This window comes from Benincasa hispida, chromosome 2 (assembly GCF_027475165.1).
Source record: "Benincasa hispida cultivar pf3 chromosome 2, pf3_genome.v1.1, whole genome shotgun sequence".
In the NCBI taxonomy this organism is placed as follows: Eukaryota; Viridiplantae; Streptophyta; class Magnoliopsida; order Cucurbitales; family Cucurbitaceae; genus Benincasa; species Benincasa hispida.
This window is the reverse complement of record NC_143479.1, coordinates 37227692-37248825: the sequence shown is the minus strand read 5'-3', so window position 1 is coordinate 37248825 and position 21134 is coordinate 37227692. Positions and strand designations below refer to the sequence as shown.

The following is a 21134-nucleotide window of genomic DNA, read 5'->3' as shown; positions in this document are numbered from 1 at the left end:
GAGGTATGGATCAAACGTTTGGTTTGTGAACAGAACACCCCAAATTCATCAAGTAAACAACTTGCAACGAGCAACAAATCAATCATCAAATAACTTTAGAAAGAAAAAGTAACATGGAAATTTGAATAAGCTAACAATTTTTACAACGAGAACAAACACGTCACTTCACGGAAATCTATACATCATCTTACAACATCAAGGTCTTCCATATCATTCATCTTCTAAACATACTCTATCATCCGAATTTGTACTGCAATTTGCACTCAATTACAACAGAATAAACAAAAAGCAACAACTCCATTAACAAATGAAATACAGCAAAAAAAGAAAAGAAAAAATGGTGACCAAACATCACAATCCTATCTTCAGGAACGACTAATTTCATAACTCTAGGATAAATCCTGGAACTAAGAAGGTCTGAGAGAAACGTAATTCCATTCAACTATAGACAAAAAAAATTAAATATTAGGAGAGATTTCTTGAAATCAATCCTTTTCGGAACAGAGCAACAGAGATGACAAATGACCCTAACTCCAAATCTAACCAATAATATCATATATATCCAAAGAAATTTCAGAGAGAGATGTATATCTATAGATATATATATATATAGGCTAGAGATTGCATCCAAAGCAATTACAAGATTTGGGAGTGAATGAGCAAAAACCAAATGGCCTATTGGGGATGTTGCAATTGATGGCATAGCAACAAGGAGAAGGCAAACACAAGCCCTTAGCTCCACCACAGCAAGTGCAAGGAGCACATATTTGGAAGCTCCCCAGTTTCCTTCTAGTCTCATTCATCTCTATAATCTTCATTTTCCCTTCCTCAATCAGTGGCACCATCTCTGCTACAGACCCATTTGACTGAAACACAAAACAATCAAAGAAAACCCCATCAAATTAAACTCAGAAAAAGACCAAATGGGATCGATGAATTAAGCGAAATGGTGAAAAGGGTACTCACTTGAGTGAAACTTAATTCATTTCCAGTAGCTAAACCAGCGAGAAAAAGCAGAAAAACGAGGAAGAATCCAGCACCATAACTAGACATCATCATGCAACTCCAAAGAGGAATTCCAACTGTTGAAGAACAACAGTGAAATGAGGGGGTTTTAGATCGATTCAGAAAATGAAAGGGGTTTTGAGAGAGAGGATTGAATTGGGAATATAGATTTGGAAGAAGTGTATGTTTTCACAGAGAAATTTGAGATGGGGTCTTGGATTTTGGGAGAAAATTTATGGAAATGAAGGGTTTATAGAAGAGATTTTGATGTTGATGTTGATAGTGAGTGAACCACAAAGCCCATTGCTGGAACTGGGGGAATGTCTTTCGATTTATTGTTAGAGATCAAAAAAATAAAAAATTGAAAAAAAAAATTGGTAAATCTTTGTTATGGGCTTTCGGCTGAGAATAAATGTAAGAAATGTGATTATGTGAAAAATCTGATTCAGTAGATTTGTTTGCTTTAAAATAAAGTCATCCGACATCATTAATCAGCTGCAACTGTTACCCTGTGACTTGTAAGAAAATACTTAAATTGCAACAGACTAATTAAATAACAATTGGAATTTAAAAAAACAATTTTTTACCCCTTAGCTGACAAAAGTGTATGTGTGAGGCCAATATGAAGATTGTACTTTGTTGTCAGAGGCTTCAATCGACATCAGGTTTGAACTATCGACCTTTAAATTAAAAGGAACAATTAAAATTTGTATTATTGACCTCAAAATCGAAGGTTTGAATATTTCATCTTACATATTGTTGAACTTGTCGCACTATATCGATTTTCACCCTAAATTTTTAATTTTATCAAATTTATCCATTTATTTAGTTAAATATGGTTGAATTTGTTCTAACTATCATTTAATGTTTGTTAGTTGTTGGAATAGCCACTCGACAAATAGTGATAGGAATGCAATGAAAAAAACTTGTAAAATAGAAACTCATGTAGGCTGAGTCGCGGATCACCCTCTCGTTAAAACGTTTCGCGGTTCTACTCTTTGTGCAAGTAGTTCGGAAAGAATGTCATGTCGTCTCAAGGATAAAATAGCCTAGATGAATTCCATGTCGATCGGAATTGCACTGGAAGCGAATCAGAAATGCTAACTCCTTTCTAGGATATGCTCGAAAAACGTAAAAAATGATGCAGATGAGAAAGAAAAAACCAGAGCAAATGGAGATTTTTTTCATCTCCCTTCTAAAGAACTAAACGCAATTTATAGGCTTTGAAGGCCAACGGAGAATGCGCAAAATGAGGTAACGTTCGTGCGTACATGTAAAACGAACGACTATAACGGATGACCATCGAACGGGCTAAAACGACATTGTTAAAAAAAATGGGTAATAAAAAATATGATTCCATAGCCTCGCCATGCCCAACCAAAAGGCAACAATGCGGCTTACCCCCTCCATCTTCTAAAACTTAGGTACCCCTTCAAGCCCAAACTCACAAAGAAAGGTATGGGTAAATGAAGAGACATTTTCTTGTTATCCCGACTAATGTGCGATTCTCCAATATAAAACTTTTCTTTTCCTTCATTTAAAAAATAAATTTTCACCATAATTCACCTACTAATTTTAACCAAAAAAAAAAAAAAACAATGTAAGAATATTTGGAAGCTCGCTAATTTAAATTCTATTAATTTTTATACAAATTTAAATTGAATTGATGCAAAAATTAACCCTTAAATAATTTTTTTCAAAACTTACAAATTTTACTGAAAGTTTAGTTTTAATGTAGTTATCTTAACATTTCTATATCATACATATGTTTTATTATAAGAATACTTTTTTGTTAACAAATTTATAGACGAAAATTTCTTATACTTTTTTTGTTAACAAATTTATAAACGAAAATTTATCCAAAGGTGAAAATTACAACACTTATTCAAATTTAAAAGTTAAAAATTGATTTCTTATCGTTTATTTTCCTAATTAAGTTGGATTAAGATTACTATTGGGAAAGTCTTCTAACATTTGTAAACTTCAACTAAAATTAAACTCTAATGTTGTCTTTCTTTAAAGTCCTATGTTTTTCTTTTTTTCTCTATTGTCCTATTAGTTTTGTGTCAACATGAGTAAGCATGATTATTTTAATAATTCTTCTAATGAATCTTTCAAAAGGTAGCTATTGTAAATTAATTTGAATTAAAGGAAAAATCAACCACATTTATCCAACTCTTAGGTTTAATTGGATAAAGTTAAAAATTTATGGTAAAAATTGAATACATCATGTCAAAGTTCATGGTTCGTCTGAATATTGATTTAGCCTCTTTTTTTTTCAATATTAATTTAAATCATAATCTAGATCTTTTGAGTTTCTTATCATAATATTTTCAATTCCCAACTTTTAGAACTTCAATTTTACTACTTAAAGTTGGAACTAAAGAAAAAAAAGTTTTATAGACAAAAAATATTATATAAACTTTTTACTATCATTTTATATATCAAGTTTCTTAAAATCAGAGTTATTGCTATTATTTAACTTTAAAAATAGTATGATTCAAAAGTTATCAGTTTGTTGAAGATGAAAATAATTGAACTAACATAGTATTTGTATTATTATTCTCAATGTTAAGAGATCCCATTCTTTTAACCCCAACTTTAAATCTTCATTTGTTGTATCCAAAAAGGATTTTTGTCAGAATCTTCAATTAATGTTGTGTAGTTATGTTTAACTTCTTTCCATTTTGATGTCTATAAAGTTAAATGCTTTGGTTCTTTCTCAATAAAATTTCAATTTTTAAGGCAAGTCATTGATTATTTTACCTTAAATGTACATCCTTCAAATTATGGCAACAATTTTCTCTTTTATGACGTTTTAAATATTATTCTTATAAACCATTATATAATTGTAGGTTGAAATTCAAATTTTAAGATTAAAATTCCATTATATTCTCGTTCATTTCAGAATTTATTGAATTTTGATTTCTTATTTTTAAATGTCTAATTTTAATTCTTATACTTTCAATAGATCTTAAATTTAATCTTTCAAAATTATTTTTTTTTATCAAATTTAGTTAAATAATTATAATAATTCTCAAGTAAGAAAATATATTACGTATATATGCTTTGTAAATTAATAGTGGAAAGACTCATATAGAATAAAAAACTTTTAGAAAAATCAATAATAAACTAGTAGTAGAGACTAAATTTATACATAAAGTATATGGATTAAAATTGAAAATTTGAATGTATTGAAGCTAAGATTGAATAAATTCCAAAGTGCAAGAACGGAAATGAACGTTTAACTTATAAAGAAGGATACTAATATATTTAGTTAAATAATATTTTAGTTTGGATACTTTAAACTTATTCAATTTTAGTCCACATACTTTCAAATATCCAAATTTAATCAATATACTATTTTTTTAAATAAAAAACAGGCAATAATTCTCTATTAGCATTCCCTCTTTAATTTTGAAACGTTTTCTCATTGTGTCTTTGCTTCCATGATAATTATTATTAATTAACCAATTTTGACCTAATTAAGTTGTAAGAACCAATATTAAGATTCAATGGAAGTATATAGACTATTTTGGACATTTAAAAGTATATAAATTAAAATTGAAAGAAACCTAAAATATAAATACCAAAATGATATTTTTAACCAATATTTTAATCGTTTTATCTTTAAAAATTAAGTCTATAAACACTATTTCTATTAGTGAGTTTCTATTTTCAAAGCCAAATTTTGAAAAGCATAAATTAATTTTTCAAAAGTTGATTTTTGCATTTATAATTTAGCTTTGAGAAAAATGAATAATGTTGTAAAAAAATTGAAAGAAAACAATTACAATTATTATTAAGAAAAAATGAAATAATTATGGAATGGGAGATGAAATATTGATCTAATAAAGTGGAGAATATGATATGATTAGATGTGTATAAAAATAGTAGTCATAATGAGTACACATGAGACCATCCAAAACGTCCAGTTGGAGAATAATACTATTCTAATAATAACTTCAAAACACAATAACAATTTGCCTTTCTACTTAAAACTCTTTCTCCTTCAATGGAAATGACTGGATGAATTTAGATCTTCTAATTTAGAGCAATTGTAACAGCAAAACTTGCATAACCATGATGATCACTTGATAGAAATGCCAATTCAAAGTCGGAGATTAGGCTCGATAGATTCTACTAGAACCCCGCCATAGAAGACGAGCTATGGCATTAAGCTGTTTCAGTACTTTTCAATAGAGTCGAGCAAAATGTAGAAAGGAAGAAGAAACCACAGGAATATCATCCACAAGCATTGGTGGGGGTGTTTAAAATATCTGAAAGCATCATGAACATGGTTATTCATTCATTGAAGAGCCAAACAGGCCATCAAAATTTGGGGGAAATAGCAAGGGTTTTTCTTTACAAGAATTTAAAATCCCAAATATCAGAAAGATTTGGGGACAAATGAGTAGTTCATGAATTGTTGTTTTACCAAAGGTGAAACTGACATCATCTGCAGATCTTTTTATACAATGCAGAAACATTAAAGAAAAAAATAAAAAGTAAAATTCAGAGGAATTAATCTGCTGCCATCTGAAATGCGTTTTCAGAAAAAACAGGATCAACTTTACATGAACCCTCCTGTACATCTTTTTCCTTCCAGCAAGGCAAGGCATAATGAATTTACAAATAGCTCTTCCATCTTTTTATCTTCCAAAAGATTGTAAAAGGGGTAATAAAATGGAGCTGCTGCAACATTCAGCCCTCGGCGTCAATATTTTCATCGTCAGATGGCATCTCTCGAGTCTCAGAGATTGATAGCCGCCTCGGCTTTGCAGGTCCTGATTCGACTAGCCCCTCAGATGATAGGTTCAGTGCAGTTGTTCCCGAAGACGTCCCAAACAAATGCTGAACCGGGGCATTGGCTGATGATGCTCCAGAGAGATTGTATGTGAAGATTCCCATAGGATGATCAAACTTGCAGCTTGGACCAAACTTACAGATCCCATAACGAGAATAAAAGATGCACAAAGGTTCTCCCTGTTCATGGAAAACAAAATTGGTAACTCTACAGCTTTCCTCATATTAAGAAATCAGGAGGTCCTTTTTTTGGTTGAGAAATACAAGATAATAGCAACAGAAAACTATGACATATGTACAAAAACCATAGCGAAGTTTAAATTATGTAATGTTTCATCCAGCATTTGATTAGGATTAATGCAGCTCTTAAAAAACCATCATAAACTCCACTACCCAATCTGCAAGGCTCAAGTGACAATATGTTGTTATTCTTAAAACATACTTGAATCAAAAAGCTGGAAAAGGGTCTCTAATCTTGCAGATCCCCATATCACCTGGAAAATTAGAACATCAAATTAGCCATTTCATCACAGTTAACTCACCGGACGTAATGGCAGGCCTATTGGACTCAAGACGCAATCTGGGGCAGGAAGTACTCTTTCTCTGGGATGATGAAATCGACAAACAGCACCAAACTTGCAATCTCCAGTCTTCATGTAAAACTGACATTCAGGCTGGCCAGGCCTCTCAGGAAATACATTCTCCCTCTGCAATGCCAAGAACCCCCAAAAAGGATAGTTAGAACATATTAGAGAAGAGTGCTACAGATGCTGCATCAATTCATTCACTCTGGTATTAAGCTTCATAAATCTGACTATGTCCCACCGTTTGTTGTGGGCTTTCTGAAGACGAGACCGATCCTAGCTGATCCTGTAAAAATCACCATTTTATGTGTAAACTTTGGCTGTGTATTGCTCAAGAATTTCAAGAAAGAAAAAAACTTGAGGGTGAAAAAAAACAGCAATATAAGGATTCCATATAGCCAAACGATGAATATAGTATATAATATAGATAAGTATAAAAACTGAACATTTATCCTACTTCCACAGCAACCAACATATATAAATAATTAATCAGAATATGAAATTTCAATAGAACATCTACATGAGATAGAATGACAACGAGAGCTCAGAGATAATTAAATATTATAGTACTGTCATGAAGATAAACCACGATTTCTGTCTCCAAAATCAGAAAAGGAGAGGCTAAACCCTGTAGAATGAGCCAATTATTTAACATTTCTAAACTGCTTTTACGCAAATTTCTCATCATAATTTTAAATAAAATCAACCAAAACCTGCACTACGAATTGCAAAAGCTGCAGCCAATGAAAGCTGAAAATTCGAGGACTTCAACCCTAAATCCCAAACTCCAATAAGGCAAAAGCTTTTCGCTTTCTTGATAAACAAGACAAGACAAGTAGTAAAATTATCCCACAAGTGAAACATCAAAGCCAAGAAGAATCTGCAAAAGAGGCCGCTACAACTCCCTACAAAACTGCCGAACACTCAACGCACTAAAGAGAGTAGCAGCCAACTTTGAACCCTTTTAAAACATATTCAGCAGTGGACAAAGAAAAAGGCCCCACCAAAAATGCCTGAACATCAATAGTTTTTTTTTTCCTTTTTTGAGCTTAATAGTTGCAAAGTAGAAGATTGAACCATTCGACCTTTAAAATTGTAATTTGTACCTATATCTATTGAACTATGGTTGAATTCAGCTGTACATAAATAAATTTAAATAACCAGTGGTGATAAATCTTAAAATATGATGAGCAGACTACTTAAAACATTTTCCACATATTGATTTGACGACCAGACAATTTCTATTTTGAGAAGATGGATTTATAGATACTTTCTTCCCTTATTAGAATATAAAATACACAACTTTTCCTCATCCCATTCAACCCCACTACACAACCTTTTCTTTGTCTGATCTCTTTCCCCTTTGGATTGTCTTGTCGGTAGCCCTTAACTTTTCTTCACTTATTAGATCACAAAATATAGGAGAATTTAAACTGATAGCTTCATTTTCTGAAGTACATAGAAATACAATTTCATAGAAGTAACTACAAACATAACATTCTGTAAGAATTAGTTGCAAAGATAACATCTTTTAAATTTTAATTAATCGCAATTTGATTTTGAAAATGGTAGTTAAGAGATCTAAATGTCAATGGTCTATAACACCATAAATAATACAAATCACAGAAAGTCTTAATCACTCAAGTAATATTTACAAATATAACAATTTTCCCTGACATTTTCCAAGACAACTGATGTGACACCCCGAGTTTAGAAAGGGGATATGAATGAACTGAAATCACGTCTAAATGAGAAAAATCCTAAGGATATGAAAAGTATGATTAAGAAAGGCTTAAAAAGAATTGAAAGTTACTACCTATACCAATAAGATGCACCATCCTTTTCAGTGGCTCAATCATAAGAATTCCAAAGTCAAGCATGCTTAGCCTGGGACAATCCTATGTTAAGTGATCTCCTGGGAATTTTCCTAGGATGCACGTGAGTGAGAGGAAAAAGCATGCTGAAACGACCTGTGTTGGTTTGTGGGGATAATTTTCACTCTTAGAATCATCAAAACAAGCAATGATGACGTTGCCAGGTTGTAGGGTATGCAGGAGAATGACGAGGCCATCAAGTGCCAAATCCTGGTCCGAATCCTAGGCCTGAGGCGCTACAACTGAGATGTTATCAAGGAGGATATTTAGGAAATCTTAAGCGACTTTTACGAGAGGAATCTTCAATGATGCACTAAACGAAACCTTCGTTTTCTTAATCCCAAAGGAAAAGGTCACAAAGGTAAAGACTTTATACCATACCAATGTGTATAAGATTATCTCCAAGGTCATGATGAACATGCTTAAAAAGGTCCTCCTATAGATGATCTTCAATACTCAAGGGAACCTTCTAGTGGGCAAACAGATCTTAGACCAAGCCTTGATTGCGAATGAAGCCATTGAGGATTCATCTTCAAGATTGACTTTGAGAAAGCCTATGGTCACGTGGAATGAGATTTTTATCACAAGGTGATGGCAAATAAGGGTTTTGGACCTAAATGGAGATGTTGGATGAGGACTTGATTCAAGAATATGAACAATTCCATTTTGCTCAATGGAAGTCGAAGGGCAGGATTTGTGTCTCTACAAGTATTCGACAAAGCAATCCTCTCTCCTTTTCTTTTTCTCTTGGTGGTAGACATTTTGAGTAAATGGTCTCGAAAGGGGTGGTGAAAGATAATATTCTTGAGGATTTTCAAATCGGAAAGGACAAGGTACACCTCTCTAACCTCCAATTTCGCTAATGACACTACCATCTTCTACTATGAATAAAAAGGAATCCTTTCTCAATCTAAATCGTATGTTAGCCTATTATGAGATGATCTCTGGCCTTAGGATTGATGAAGGAAAATGCAAATTTTGAGCATTAATTGCTACTCTTTCAAGCTCCGAAGGTGCGCTAACTTTCTAGGTTGTAACTGTGAGCTAGCAGTCTTCCCTTCATCCTACTTGGGTGTCCTCCTAGGCCAATCCCCTAGACATCATTCCCTTTGGGACCCTATCCTAGGGAGAAGACCTATTCAATCAGTCTTGAGTGGTACTCCTATTTACTTTATGTCTCTTTTTAGAGTTCCGAGTTTGATTGGAAAGGAGATGGAGAAACTTATAGAATCTTTCTAATGAAAAGGGGTGGAAGAGGGGAAAGGGTTTGGACCTGGTGTGTTGGGAGGTGGTCTCTATGCCCCTCGACTGGGGAAAGGACGAGAAACACAACATTGTTGGCTAAATGGCTCTAGTGATTCTATCATAAAGCTGATACCTTATGGTACAAGGTTAATGTAAGCAAGTATGGGCCACATCCCTTTGAGTGGATCAATGAGGACTTGAGAGAAGCTTATAGAAACCTGTGTAAAGCAATTATGTCGAGTCTTCCTCTACTTTCCCAGTTTATTCATAATGACATTGAGGACAAGTAGGATATCTATTTCTGGGAGGACAAGTGGTTGGGGGATAGACGCCTCGTCTCCTTATACCCTCATTTATATTGATTATCCTCCTTCGAAACCACTTGAGAGCATCAATCCTTGATCAGACAGATTTGCCACCATCTCCTTTCTAGGTTTCCAATCTTCATTGATTGATAAGGAAACGTCAGATGCTTGGCTGGTGGCCCTTCTATCCTCCCTCTCCTTTTTTCCTTTTAGGCCTAAGAGGAGAGATCCCCACACTTGGAATTTGTTCTTCCAAAGGTGTTTTTTGCTGTTCTTTTCCACCAGTGCTTGACCAACCCTTCCTCCACGGAGGTTTCTAGTTTCTCCTCAGTTTGGAAGGTGAAATTTTCCAACAAGGTTAAGATCTCTTCACATGGCAGGGGTTGCATGGAAGAATTAACACCTTCGATCAAGTTTTGACTAGAAGGCCTTTAGTGTTGGGCCACTTTGTTGTATTTGATGCAAGAGTTGCAGACCTGAATCATATCTATGTGGAGTTGTGATTTTGGTCATGCATTTTGGAGCAACTTCTTTCGGTAGTTCAGTTTCAAGTGGAGTTGCAAGGAGTTGTTCCTCCCTCCAGCTATTCGTGATAAAGGACAGTTTTGGCAGCAGGTTGGAGTGTGCTATTTTGTGGGGACTTTGGGTAGAGAGAAACAACATAATCTTCAGAGGGCATGAGAACTCTTATGCCCATGATTGATCCCTTGTTAGATTCTTTGTTTCTATTTAGGCCTCTATTTATAAGCTTTTTTGTAACTATTAGCATGGTGTATTTCTCTTGACTGGAGTCTCTTCTTGCTGTTTGGCTCGTTTTTATATGCTTGTGTATTCTTTCATTTTTTTTCAAGTCAAATTCTTATCATAAAGAAAAAATAATAGTAGACTTCTACTAACACGATATAATATTTGCTTTACTTATCTTTATCTCGATTGACCTTTATAACTGGGATGCAACTTTTAGCGTTATTTTACTTTGGACAATAGAAAATTAATTTGCATTGGAAACGCTAATATTTCTTGCCTCTATCTATTTACTTCTCTCTCTTTCCACCTTTTCCCCCCATTCTTTGGGTTTCTGAAAGAAATACTTGCTCACTATTCAACCCATCCTGCATCAATACGCTCACAAGTTGCCCATGAAATAATGCAACTTTAACACAGGAGAACGACTTCAGGTATTTCAACTCCAATGCAACTTTAACACAGAAGAAGATGTCTGGGAAGAAAATTAATCATATAAACAATTCAAAATATGAATGTTAACTTGGAACACAAGCACCCCAATTTGAGTGGGGAAAAGTTAAAAGAACAATTTTCTTTAATAAAACAAACATTTGCATTGACTCGTTTTCCACAACACTCACACCTTGAATAAGAATAAAGTAAACAAACATGAATAACATATACCATATTTATGTCAAACATGGGTAAGGAATAGGACTTACATTAAATGCATTCCAACCTGGAACAGAAAGAACTCCCTGAGGTAATATTAAAGATGCATAACTGGAAGGACCTTGCCATCGTGGACTGGGAATAAATGAAGGCCTTGACCAATTTGTACTTCCTCCTGGATACGATTGCTGACCAGGAGTTGGTGATTGTACGGTTGGATAAATAGGAGAGCCACGCAGTGAGACCATCATATTAGTTGGTTGAGGATGGTGGAATTTACACGTATTTCCAAACTTGCACTGTCCAGTTCTTAAATAATAAGCACATTCTGTTTCACTCTGCATAATTGAGAGTTTTTTTGGGATAAGAAACAAATTTTATTGATGTATGAAATTTACAAAAGGAGGGCTAAAGAGACTTATCCAATCGGTCAAAAGAGATGTGAGATTAAAAGCATTAAAGAAAGATGTACATTTGCACCAAGACAGAGTGAGATAGGTAATGGATAAATAAATATTTTTAGCATAAAAGAATAGGTAAATTGACAAAGTAAGATCTGAGCTTAGCAAGTTAGCATGTCAAATGCCTTCTTCATTGTTTAGCGCGTTTTTGTACGAATTTCCTACATTCCTTTGTAGTTAAAGACAACAATGATACCCCAAGAGTTCTCCGACTTTCCCTTTTTATCACAGTTACGAGTCATGACTGATTGTGGTAGATTTTTTTTTTTTTTTTTTTAAAAAAAAATTCTCTTAAGCAGCACAATGGGATGGTCTCCAGTCTTATCTCTCAATAGTTATTTTCTATTAGCCCGTCAATAAACTGTGTTTAGGTACCAATTTCCTACATTCATTCGTGGTAAAGGCATATAAATTTTCACCAACGAGTTCTTTGATTTTCACTTTTTTTATCATTATTTATGACTGATTGAGGTTGTTAAATTCTCTTAAGCTTAGAACAACGGAGGTGGCCTTCTAGTGTTCCCTTTCCTTTTACCTTTTCATCAACATAAGTGCTTCTCGTCTATACATAAACATGAGAGTCAAGAATATACAGAAACTTACGGATTGCAAAAAGTGTGCAATAAATAAAAGGGAGCAGTATCCTAACCGGGCGAAGTGGATAGCCTAAAATATTTAAGGCCACTCTTCCAGCAATCCCGGCCTTGTCTCTAGGATGATGAAACTTGCACGTAGCCCCAAACTTGCAAGTTCCTGTCTTCAGGTAGTACTGGATTATGCATATGAAAATGTCATTATCATAGTAAAAATATTAAGGAAACATCCTAAGCTTTAAATTGATCTGAAAGTTAAATTGTCAAGAGTCAATCAAGACAGCATAACAATATAACACCTAAGCAAATCAAATTTGAAGGATAATTATAAACAAGAGACCTCGTTATTCTAAACCAAAACTATACCATGAAAAATAATATTCCTGATACATATAAGATGGGTTTTGTATAAACTAAACCAAATTTCATCACTGAATCTGATTAAGAAAATAAGCTCATCCCATAATTCATTTATACCAGATATATGGAATAAGCTAAAGAACTAATTATATTCTCAAACCAAGTAATCTTTGAATAAGGACTCTCAGCTGTCTCTTGGAGTCTTGGAGGAAGTTTTGAAGGTGATTTAACAAGTATATGGCTTTCCATGTTATGCAATGATCCTCCAAAAAAACAAAGTGAAGTCTATGTGGAGTAACATATTTTTCTTTCTTTGGTGTGGGGGAGTTATATGGAAATTGTTTTCTATCATAATTGAAAAGGAGGAAAACGGAAAAACAAGTGGAAGGATTTTTCAAGGGGATGAAAGCTGGAAGGATACTCTTTGTCTTATATACCCCCCTTAGATAAGAATTTTGGTAATTTATCTCCTTAGCTAAAAATAAATATAAGTCCTTTTGTAGTTTTCTTTGAATTTAAGGGTACAAGGATGCCTTATCTTTAATTTCCCTCATTTCCTGAATGAAAAATATTTTCCCCCTCTCTCGTTAAAATAAAATTATTCTACAAAGAAACCTTAACTTTGTTTCCACGATAATACATTAAAAAAATAATAATAATAATAATAAAATAAATAGAGAAGAAGAAGAAGAAGACGAAAAAGAAGAAAGAAAAGCAAAGTGAAACAAAATTTAGTGCCTACGAGCTTTCAGGTTCTTACAAACTCTACACACCATAAAATTACAAGAAACCATCTAGCAGAAAACAAGGTCACCCAAATTTTCCCTTCTTTCCTCCTGTCAAAGTATATTCACATTAACTTGTACATGTTACAGTTTTCTTATGGGTGGAGCTAGGAGCTTAATGATGATATGCAGGTTTAAATTTCCGTTTTTTCTTCTAACAAAACTTTTAATTGATATAGTATAAAAAAGGCCGCAGAAGAAGTTCCCAAAACTTTGGGGGGTTGGGGGTGGATTACAGAAACTTATCATATCACAAATTCAAACAAACGACCTGAATCCCCAAACCAGTCAAAAATCTCAAGTACAATAAGAATATAATGTCACAGAAGACATCAGTAATCGATACAATCAGAATTGACATAGAGATTAGTAATGAATAAAATGTCAAGAGAAACTCTATGAGGCATGATATAATATGTTAATTTTACATAAGTAAAGATAATGAAATAAGAACATGCCTGACATTCTGGTTGTCCAATTCTTTCCGGGAACTCCCCCTTCATTCTTGCAGTGGCAATAGCCTGAAAGTAAAGTGTACTAAATCACGGAAGACACTTGTAAAACTTCCATGTATGAGACTCTAAACTACTATAGATGACTCCATGTTATCTTCAGATAATAATTGGAATTAACATGAAAAAGTAATCTGTTCTTTTCGAGATTAAATGAAGCAAGCACATTATTTCTGGGAGAAATTTCAGATGTCCTTCGTTCAGCACATAATCAAGTAAAAGAAAAAAAGAAAAAGGACCGTGTGTGCAAGGACAAAACTATTCTGCAAATAAAATGATTCCCCATATTTAGCTTTCAGGTTTGTACAGGGTGAGGTGAGTGAATGAAAGGAGAGACAATTAGGTTTATCAATTAAGGTTACAACGAAATTTCACCATTTTCAATTTCCTTCTCATAGCTCTATCCGCTAAGTATAATTAACTTCAGGGGGAGCTCTGAAGCAGTTCAGTTAACATGCTTAGAACATCATATGACAATACAATTCTATAAGAACCTGAACATAGTATCTTCACAACTATGTACCACACAAGCTTGCCTCCACAATCACAAACACGAAAATTTTGTGCAGAGAGATTAATTGATTGTGCCGGCATAATATTACCTAGTGCCTAACCTGCTGCTCATTAACAACTAGAAGAGAAAATAGTTATCCCACGGTACATGCTCCAAGTCAAATAGAAGGAATTGTTTCCAAGGAGCAAAAGGAATTGAAAAATATTTAATCTGATTGTATATTTGAATTTTGAATATGAATTAACCAAATACTGTTTAGCATCTACTCTACCTTGAAAAAAAAATCAATAAAATAAAAACCTGAAAAGACCAAATTTCTGCTTATTACCAGCTCTCTATTAGGTGGATGATTAAATCTACACGTAGCTCCAAATCTACATAGGCCAGTTCTGATGTAATAAGAACAGTCTGGCTCTCCAGGTCGCACAGGATAAGATCCAGATCCCATTATTTCACCTGATCCCAAGTTCATTTGCCACAGTGCATCTGGTAAGATATTAGATAAGTAAATCTCCCATTATAAAGAAGAAAAATAGATAAGAAAACCGAAGAGAGATGAAATATAAAGAACCTAAAATAGCAAAGAAAAATCAACCTTTAAAACTTCAGAGCTATACCATTCTAGTATTCTAAATACATGAAGCTCACTTACATACAAAAACTAAAATGTGGATGGATATGGTTCGGGGAAGGAATGGAGAAAATTCACATTTCCAAATGGAATTGAAAATGATAAATAGATACAAGCCCCTGGACGGAAAAGTGCATGAGACATCAAAGTCCTAGAACAGAATAATACATGAGTACAAAAGCATCCTTGTGAGGCAATAATACAGAGTAAAACAGACTAATATATCAAAACCCTTTCTTTTAATGCCTAAAAATTTTGAATTTAAAACTCTCTTTTGCCCACTTCCCCCAGCTCATTGACTTCTTTGGTCAGAACACATTCCATTTTGATCATGATTAGAGAGAAGAGTGCACAAAAGAATGTTAACACATGTTTCAACATAGTGTTAGGTAATCAAACACAGAAAATATAAGAAAGCAATAAAGATAACTATTTTACAATATCAATAAAGAAATTACAATATGAATAGTCTATCGAGAGGACTGTCTCTCCAACAAACAATCCACTGGGGACTGACTTACCAAAATGATCTCCCCTCTAAGGTGTCCAACTCCCCTTATTTATAACCAAGACAACACGAACAAATTATCACTATGCCCTTACTACTATCCTACTAATATTTCCGAAAAAATGTCTGTACTCTCACAGGCAGCTGCCAGTTTTCACCATCCATAGGGTCTATGGTGGGCAAGAAGAAAAAGGGCCTAGGGTGTCACTGATCATCTTTTTTGGAAGTAGAAAAACCTGTCTGTCTGTCTATTAGGACCTCAACATGGACAATGAACACAAGTTTGTGGACACTTCTGTATTCTCAAGAACTAGATATTAATGCTTGGAAACGTTTCCAAACAAGTGTTGCTCAGCAGTTAGCAGATTGATATAGCTTGATGGGCTGCTATGTCACTTCAGAACTCAACTTTGTAGAAGTTGAAAGGTAAGGCATTTATTCAGGCTCATGGATGAGACGATCAGTATTGACGTAATTCAGTAACGAACCCATGTGGTATCTCAATAAGTAATGTCTTGTCCATGAGCATAGGCTAGACATCCAACAAACCTTTGAGGTGGTTCAATTATGGTACAATTCCAGAAATAACAGAGGTAGGAAATACATTTGGAATCATAGTGTTAGGTATCAACCAAGCTGTGTTCTAAGAGCTACAGTCATTAAGAGAAAGTTCACTACGAGAGAGGCAACAGATGATAAATTCTCAAGTTTCATAATTGTGGATATTGCCATCACTTGTTCTTTCTCATCTTATTCTCACTTGGAAAAAAGAACAATCATCTAATCTATTCTTAAATTCCATCCAGTGGTCCTACTTCTTAATATAAGTTAGTGTATGCACTATGCTATCATATGGTGTCTCAACTCTGGAGTTGCGAGTTTGTGAGGTAGGTGTGGAATCACTTCATCTAAGAGTTTGGTTTAACATTGGCTCACCAAAGGGAAGTTGGCAATGTGATCGGGGAGTTCCCCCTCCATCTATCCTTTTAGAGAGAAGGGTCATATTTCTTATGGTTACCGGGTGTTTGCTCTATTATGGGACCTTTGGGGTGAGACAAATAACAGAGAGAAGTGTGGGAAGGGACCCAAGTGACACTTGGTCCTTGTTAAATTTTCATGTTTCTCTTTGGACTTCAATTTCAAAGACTTTTTGTAATTATTCTTTAAGCAATATCTTACTTAGTTGGTTCCCCTTAGAAGGGTATTTACAGACTTGGTTTTTTGTATGCCCTAGTATTCTTTCATTTTTTTTACAATGAAATTAACTGTTTCTATATATATAAAAATCTTGGAAGCCATAGCTTGAAATAAACTATTATAAGAAGAGAACAGAGACGTTTATGAATAGGTAGAGATTATAAGTTTCATAGCTTCCAAGTGGTTTCTATTTTATTTTATTTCTTTATCTTGTATATTTTTTTCTTTTTTTATATTTTTCTTTCTGTAACAAGACATGCATGCATCTTTTATTCAGAGTGAAACTATAAAGAGGCTGCAATGGCTTTAGCACCAAATGGGCAAACCTCAAGCCCCCTCCCCTTTAAGAGAATTGAACTCCACATTTACTATCGGAGTAAGCATTTGTTCTCAAAATTCTTCAATTAGGCGGTGGCCCTGCCACAGAAACCTACCTCTCCACAGTCGGGGACTAGAGCCATGTCAGATAAATGAAAAAATCTACATTCAACGAAATAAACCAAAGGGCGCAATGAACAAATAAATGATCTGAACCTTTCCCATCTCATCACATACAATATACATTGGGGTTGCAGATATATGAACTAACTATCACTTTTAAGAATTATTGTCTAGAAAGATGTACCATTTTCTTGTTTTATACATTTTTTTTCTCTCTCCAATAAAACGTTTATTATTTCCACCCCCAAGCAAATGTGCAAGCCAACTCAGCGTCAGCAAATTCGTGCAGTAGTTGAGTAATCCAATATGTGGTTCCGCATGTTCCAGCACTTCTCCGTTCATTTCCAATACTGATTGTTAAACACCATGAGCAGAAGGATGGTGAGGTCTAGAATTTGACGAGAAATTTTTTTTTGCCAGTTGAAACCTTTGACCTCAACAGGCATGGGCAATGCTATAGTACTTATTTGTTCTTTTTTTTCAGTTACATTCATCATAAAATGATACTCATAACAACTTCAATCTCGACTATCAAACTCTAGAACCCAAAAATTTCGCCACAAAAACCAGAAACGGAAAAACAACGGGGTATAAGATGGATCCGCCACGTTATATTCCACATAAATTTCGTAAGCATTGCAAAAGGTGAATGGCTAAAAACTTACGAAATAACTTTTTATATGGAATAAGCCATCATGAGAGCAACTATCGAGCCTTCAGTGGAGATTGCAAGGTGGAAGAGGGGGGCGACAAACATATGAACCGGAATTTTTTCCAGAAATTTAATTCAATCTCTTCCTGAGTATCATTAGAAACTAAGAAAACCAAACAAAAAACTAGCAAAACAAAACCATACACCACGGATCGAAATGGAAATTCGATACAAGCTATGGGCAAATCATAGAATTTACGTAAAAGACAATCAGAGAGAGCATTTGCATATGGAAATCGATCACTCGAATACACACCACAAAAACCCACATGAACAAACAACAAAATTATTAAAAAGAAATTGGAATCTGCGAAAGGGAAAAGGGAAGAAGAAACAAATAAACGATACCGAAATTAGCAAGAGAACCTTCGCGCAAAGATGGTGTGAGGGCAGAGGAGTGCCCCTCCGTCACAGACATCGGAATTCCAGAATCGTACTCCATCGCAGAGGAACATCGTCCTGAAATCACCGCGCCATCGCCGGCGAAGAACTCATCCCATCACAACCCACCACCCAAATCCCCATTTCCACCACAACCCAGCAGTTGCAGAGCAGCAATTTGGATCAAATCAAAAACCCACCATCCAAATACCTTTCCCAGAACCAAAAACACAAAAGGGGGAAAAGCAGAGAAAGAGAAAGGAGAAGTTTATGTATACGAGATTGAATGAAGATTTGTGTAAGTGGGTTTTTTAGAAAGAGAGAGAGAGATAGAGAAAGAAAGAAAGAGAGAGAGAAAAGGGCGTTGTCTTCTCCTCTCCACACAAAAAAACTAAAAAGAGAGAGAAAAGAGTAACGAAACCAACCAAAACATCCGTCCCTCCATTGTTGCTGACGATTTTTGGAGAGGAAAAACGGACGACGAAGATTTGAAAGACTCTCGCGATTAAAGGATTTGGAGTTAACTCTCGCTTTGGTTCCGCCACGTTCAACAGATTCCTGCTAACATTTTAGCCTTTTTCTTTTTCAGTGGTGGAAGTGCAAAGAGAAGTGAATCTGTAAGAACAAAGTGGGTGGATGACCCAACCGACTGTTTCTCACGCCTCTCCTTGCGCGTGGTCATTCCCTTTACCCTCACCTACGGACCCCTTCTTCCAACAGTTATACCATTATTATAATTTTCCAATTATTTCTTTACTTTCACACTTTTCTTTTCCTGTAGTCTTCCAAAGTTTTAATCCTGAAAAAAGTTTGGGATAATGCGATTTCATCTCGTCCTCTTATTCCTTCGTTGTTTCTTCACACTAATGATTCCGCCAAAAAACATTTACCAATACTATCTTTTTATTGTGCAAAACTTTCACTTTCTTGGCTAGGATTTGAATAGGCTTCTCTTCGTAACTCAGGTTCTCATACAATTGCAAATGCTCATAATCCACAACATGAGATGGATCCACTATGTACATCCCCAACATAGAAACATTGAAAACATCATGAACTGCAAAAAGAGACGATGGCAAAGTCAGGTGATAAGCTACAGGATCGATCCGTTCCAAGATCTCAAATGGCCCAATAAACCGAGGGCTTAACTTACCTTTCCTGCCAAATGTCAAAACTTCCCCCATGTGTGCCACTTTTAGAAATACTTTATCACTTACTTCAAACTCCAAATCTTTAGGCCTAACATCAGTGTAACTTTTCTGCCTACTTTGAGTTGTCAACATTCGGGCTCTAATAATCTGTATCGTCTCATTGGTGGTCTACACCAACTCCGGACCCAACAATTTCAATTGACCAACCTCGCCCCAACAAATAGGAAACCTGCAACTCCTCCCATACAAGGCCTTAAATGGCACCATGTCAATGGTAGCCTGGTAGTCGTTATTATAAGCAAACTCCATTAAGTGCAAGTGAGAATCCCAAGTCCCTGAAAATTTCAGTGTGCATGCATGTAACATATCCTCCAAGGTCTAATTCAAACAATCAGTTTGACCATCAATTTGTTGGTGTAAAGATGTAATGAAATCCAAGAGTACCCAATGTTGTCCGAAAACTCTTCCAAAAGTTGGATGTAAAACGAGGGTCCCTATCAGACACGATGGACACAGACACCACATGCAATCTCACCACCTCTTTCATATACAACTACACCCACCTATTTACGGAATACGTAGACTTACCTGGAACAAAATGTGTCAACTTAGTGAGTATTTCCACTATAACCTATATCACTGTATAGCCTTTAGCTGTCTTTGGCAAGCCCACGATAAAATCCATGGACACATCCTCCCACTTCTACTCTAGTACACTTAAGGGCTACAACAAGCCCGCTGGCTTCTGTCTTGGGGCCTTAACCTGTTGGCACACCAAACACTTACTAATAAACTCAACAATTTCCCTTTTTATATAATTCCACCAGTAGCATCGTTTCGGGTTTTGATACATCTTAATGTTGTTAGGATGTATCGAAAATGGCGAGCTATGGGCCTCTATCAATAGTCCATTCTTAATGTCATTGTCTGCATGTAAATATAAGCGTCCCTCGTACAAGAGACCATGATCTTGGGATACCGAGAACTCATTATCCCGCCCTAGCTCCACCTGACAAAATCTCTCAATAAGGTACGGATCACCCCATTGAGCATCAATAATCCTCTGTCTCAAAGTTGGCTGTGAAAGGATTGAATCCCAAGCAGAAGCATGTTTCGCCTTGAAATTTTGTTTTCGATTTTACAAAAACAAAATACAGTACAAAAATAATAACATAATGGATAAATAATCAAGATTAGCATGCATTTAAGAGAAAAAATGGATAAGAGCTAAAACTTACCTTTATAGATTCCTAAATTCTTCCCGATTCCCTCCGCGTCTTCTCCATAATGTCTCTTCAATGATCAAGGGACACCACTGTAAGTGAAACCTTATTATTCTCTAGGATCCAAAGAATTGGATATGTGGTCTCTAAGGCTTGGAAGAGGAAGAAAAAGTAGTAGAGAAAAAAAGAGAAATTTTGAGAGAAGTAGTGGGAGACTAGGAATCAAAATTCCCAATTCAACTATGTCATAAACATGGGCCACGGAGACCTATTTATAGAGAAGAGGGTGACCCCCTTCTACTAGTCTTGCCTATTCTTACTCTGGTTCTAATTTAATTAAATAACTTTTATTTAATTAATTAGTCCAATAATTAAATAAACATATATATTAAATCCAATTTAATATATATAATAAATAAATAAATAAATAAACATCACATGTTTATTT

At 34.9% G+C, this 21134-nt stretch overlaps 3 protein-coding genes across 4 annotated transcripts; all 3 read right to left on the bottom strand.

Annotated features, from left to right (window-relative positions):
- Positions 1-278: 278 nt before the first annotated feature.
- LOC120071488 (uncharacterized) lies at positions 279-1426 on the bottom strand. The gene is made up of 2 exons (XM_039023802.2): positions 967-1426; positions 279-866 (listed from the first exon to the last, which is right to left on the bottom strand). Exons 1-2 carry the CDS (start codon positions 1057-1059, stop codon positions 615-617), a joined length of 345 nt encoding a protein of 114 aa, XP_038879730.1. The 5' UTR covers positions 1060-1426; the 3' UTR covers positions 279-614.
- Positions 1427-5282: 3856 nt separating this feature from the next.
- Positions 5283-19080, bottom strand: LOC120071737 (zinc finger CCCH domain-containing protein ZFN-like). 2 transcript variants are annotated; one of them, XM_039024117.2, is made up of 8 exons: positions 18280-19080; positions 14771-14928; positions 13875-13937; positions 12328-12447; positions 11268-11555; positions 6637-6681; positions 6354-6518; positions 5283-5991 (listed from the first exon to the last, which is right to left on the bottom strand). In XM_039024117.2, exons 1-8 carry the CDS (start codon positions 18371-18373, stop codon positions 5710-5712), a joined length of 1215 nt encoding a protein of 404 aa, XP_038880045.1. In that variant the 5' UTR covers positions 18374-19080; the 3' UTR covers positions 5283-5709. The 2 variants fall into 2 exon arrangements, with proteins under 2 accessions (XP_038880045.1, XP_090166823.1); XM_090310697.1 differs by having other exon boundaries at positions 18298-19030.
- On the bottom strand, positions 18431-19496 carry LOC120072050 (uncharacterized). Its single transcript, XM_090311054.1, has 2 exons — positions 19203-19496; positions 18431-18523 (listed from the first exon to the last, which is right to left on the bottom strand). Exons 1-2 carry the CDS (start codon positions 19494-19496, stop codon positions 18431-18433), a joined length of 387 nt encoding a protein of 128 aa, XP_090167180.1.
- Positions 19497-21134: the final 1638 nt, after the last annotated feature.

What these genes read in the sequence shown, in the direction of transcription:
- LOC120071737 (XM_039024117.2), bottom strand. Translation starts at nt 18,373, where the DNA reads ATGGAGTACGATTCTGGAATTCCGATGTCTGTGACGGAGGGGCACTCC. An exon ending in TTGGACAACCAGAATGTCAG is followed by an intron (nt 12,448 to 13,874) that starts GCATGTTCTTAT and finishes TGCATAATCCAG; the next exon opens with TACTACCTGAAGACAGGAAC. An exon ending in TAGGCTATCCACTTCGCCCG is followed by an intron (nt 11,556 to 12,327) that starts GTTAGGATACTG and finishes TCAATTATGCAG; the next exon opens with AGTGAAACAGAATGTGCTTA.
- LOC120072050 (XM_090311054.1), bottom strand. Translation starts at nt 19,496, where the DNA reads ATGGGGGAAGTTTTGACATTTGGCAGGAAAGGTAAGTTAAGCCCTCGG. An exon ending in ACAATAAAAAGATAGTATTG is followed by an intron (nt 18,524 to 19,202) that starts GTAAATGTTTTT and finishes GTTCTGGGAAAG; the next exon opens with GTATTTGGATGGTGGGTTTT.
- LOC120071488 (XM_039023802.2), bottom strand. Translation starts at nt 1,059, where the DNA reads ATGATGATGTCTAGTTATGGTGCTGGATTCTTCCTCGTTTTTCTGCTT. An exon ending in ATGAATTAAGTTTCACTCAA is followed by an intron (nt 867 to 966) that starts GTGAGTACCCTT and finishes TTTGTGTTTCAG; the next exon opens with TCAAATGGGTCTGTAGCAGA.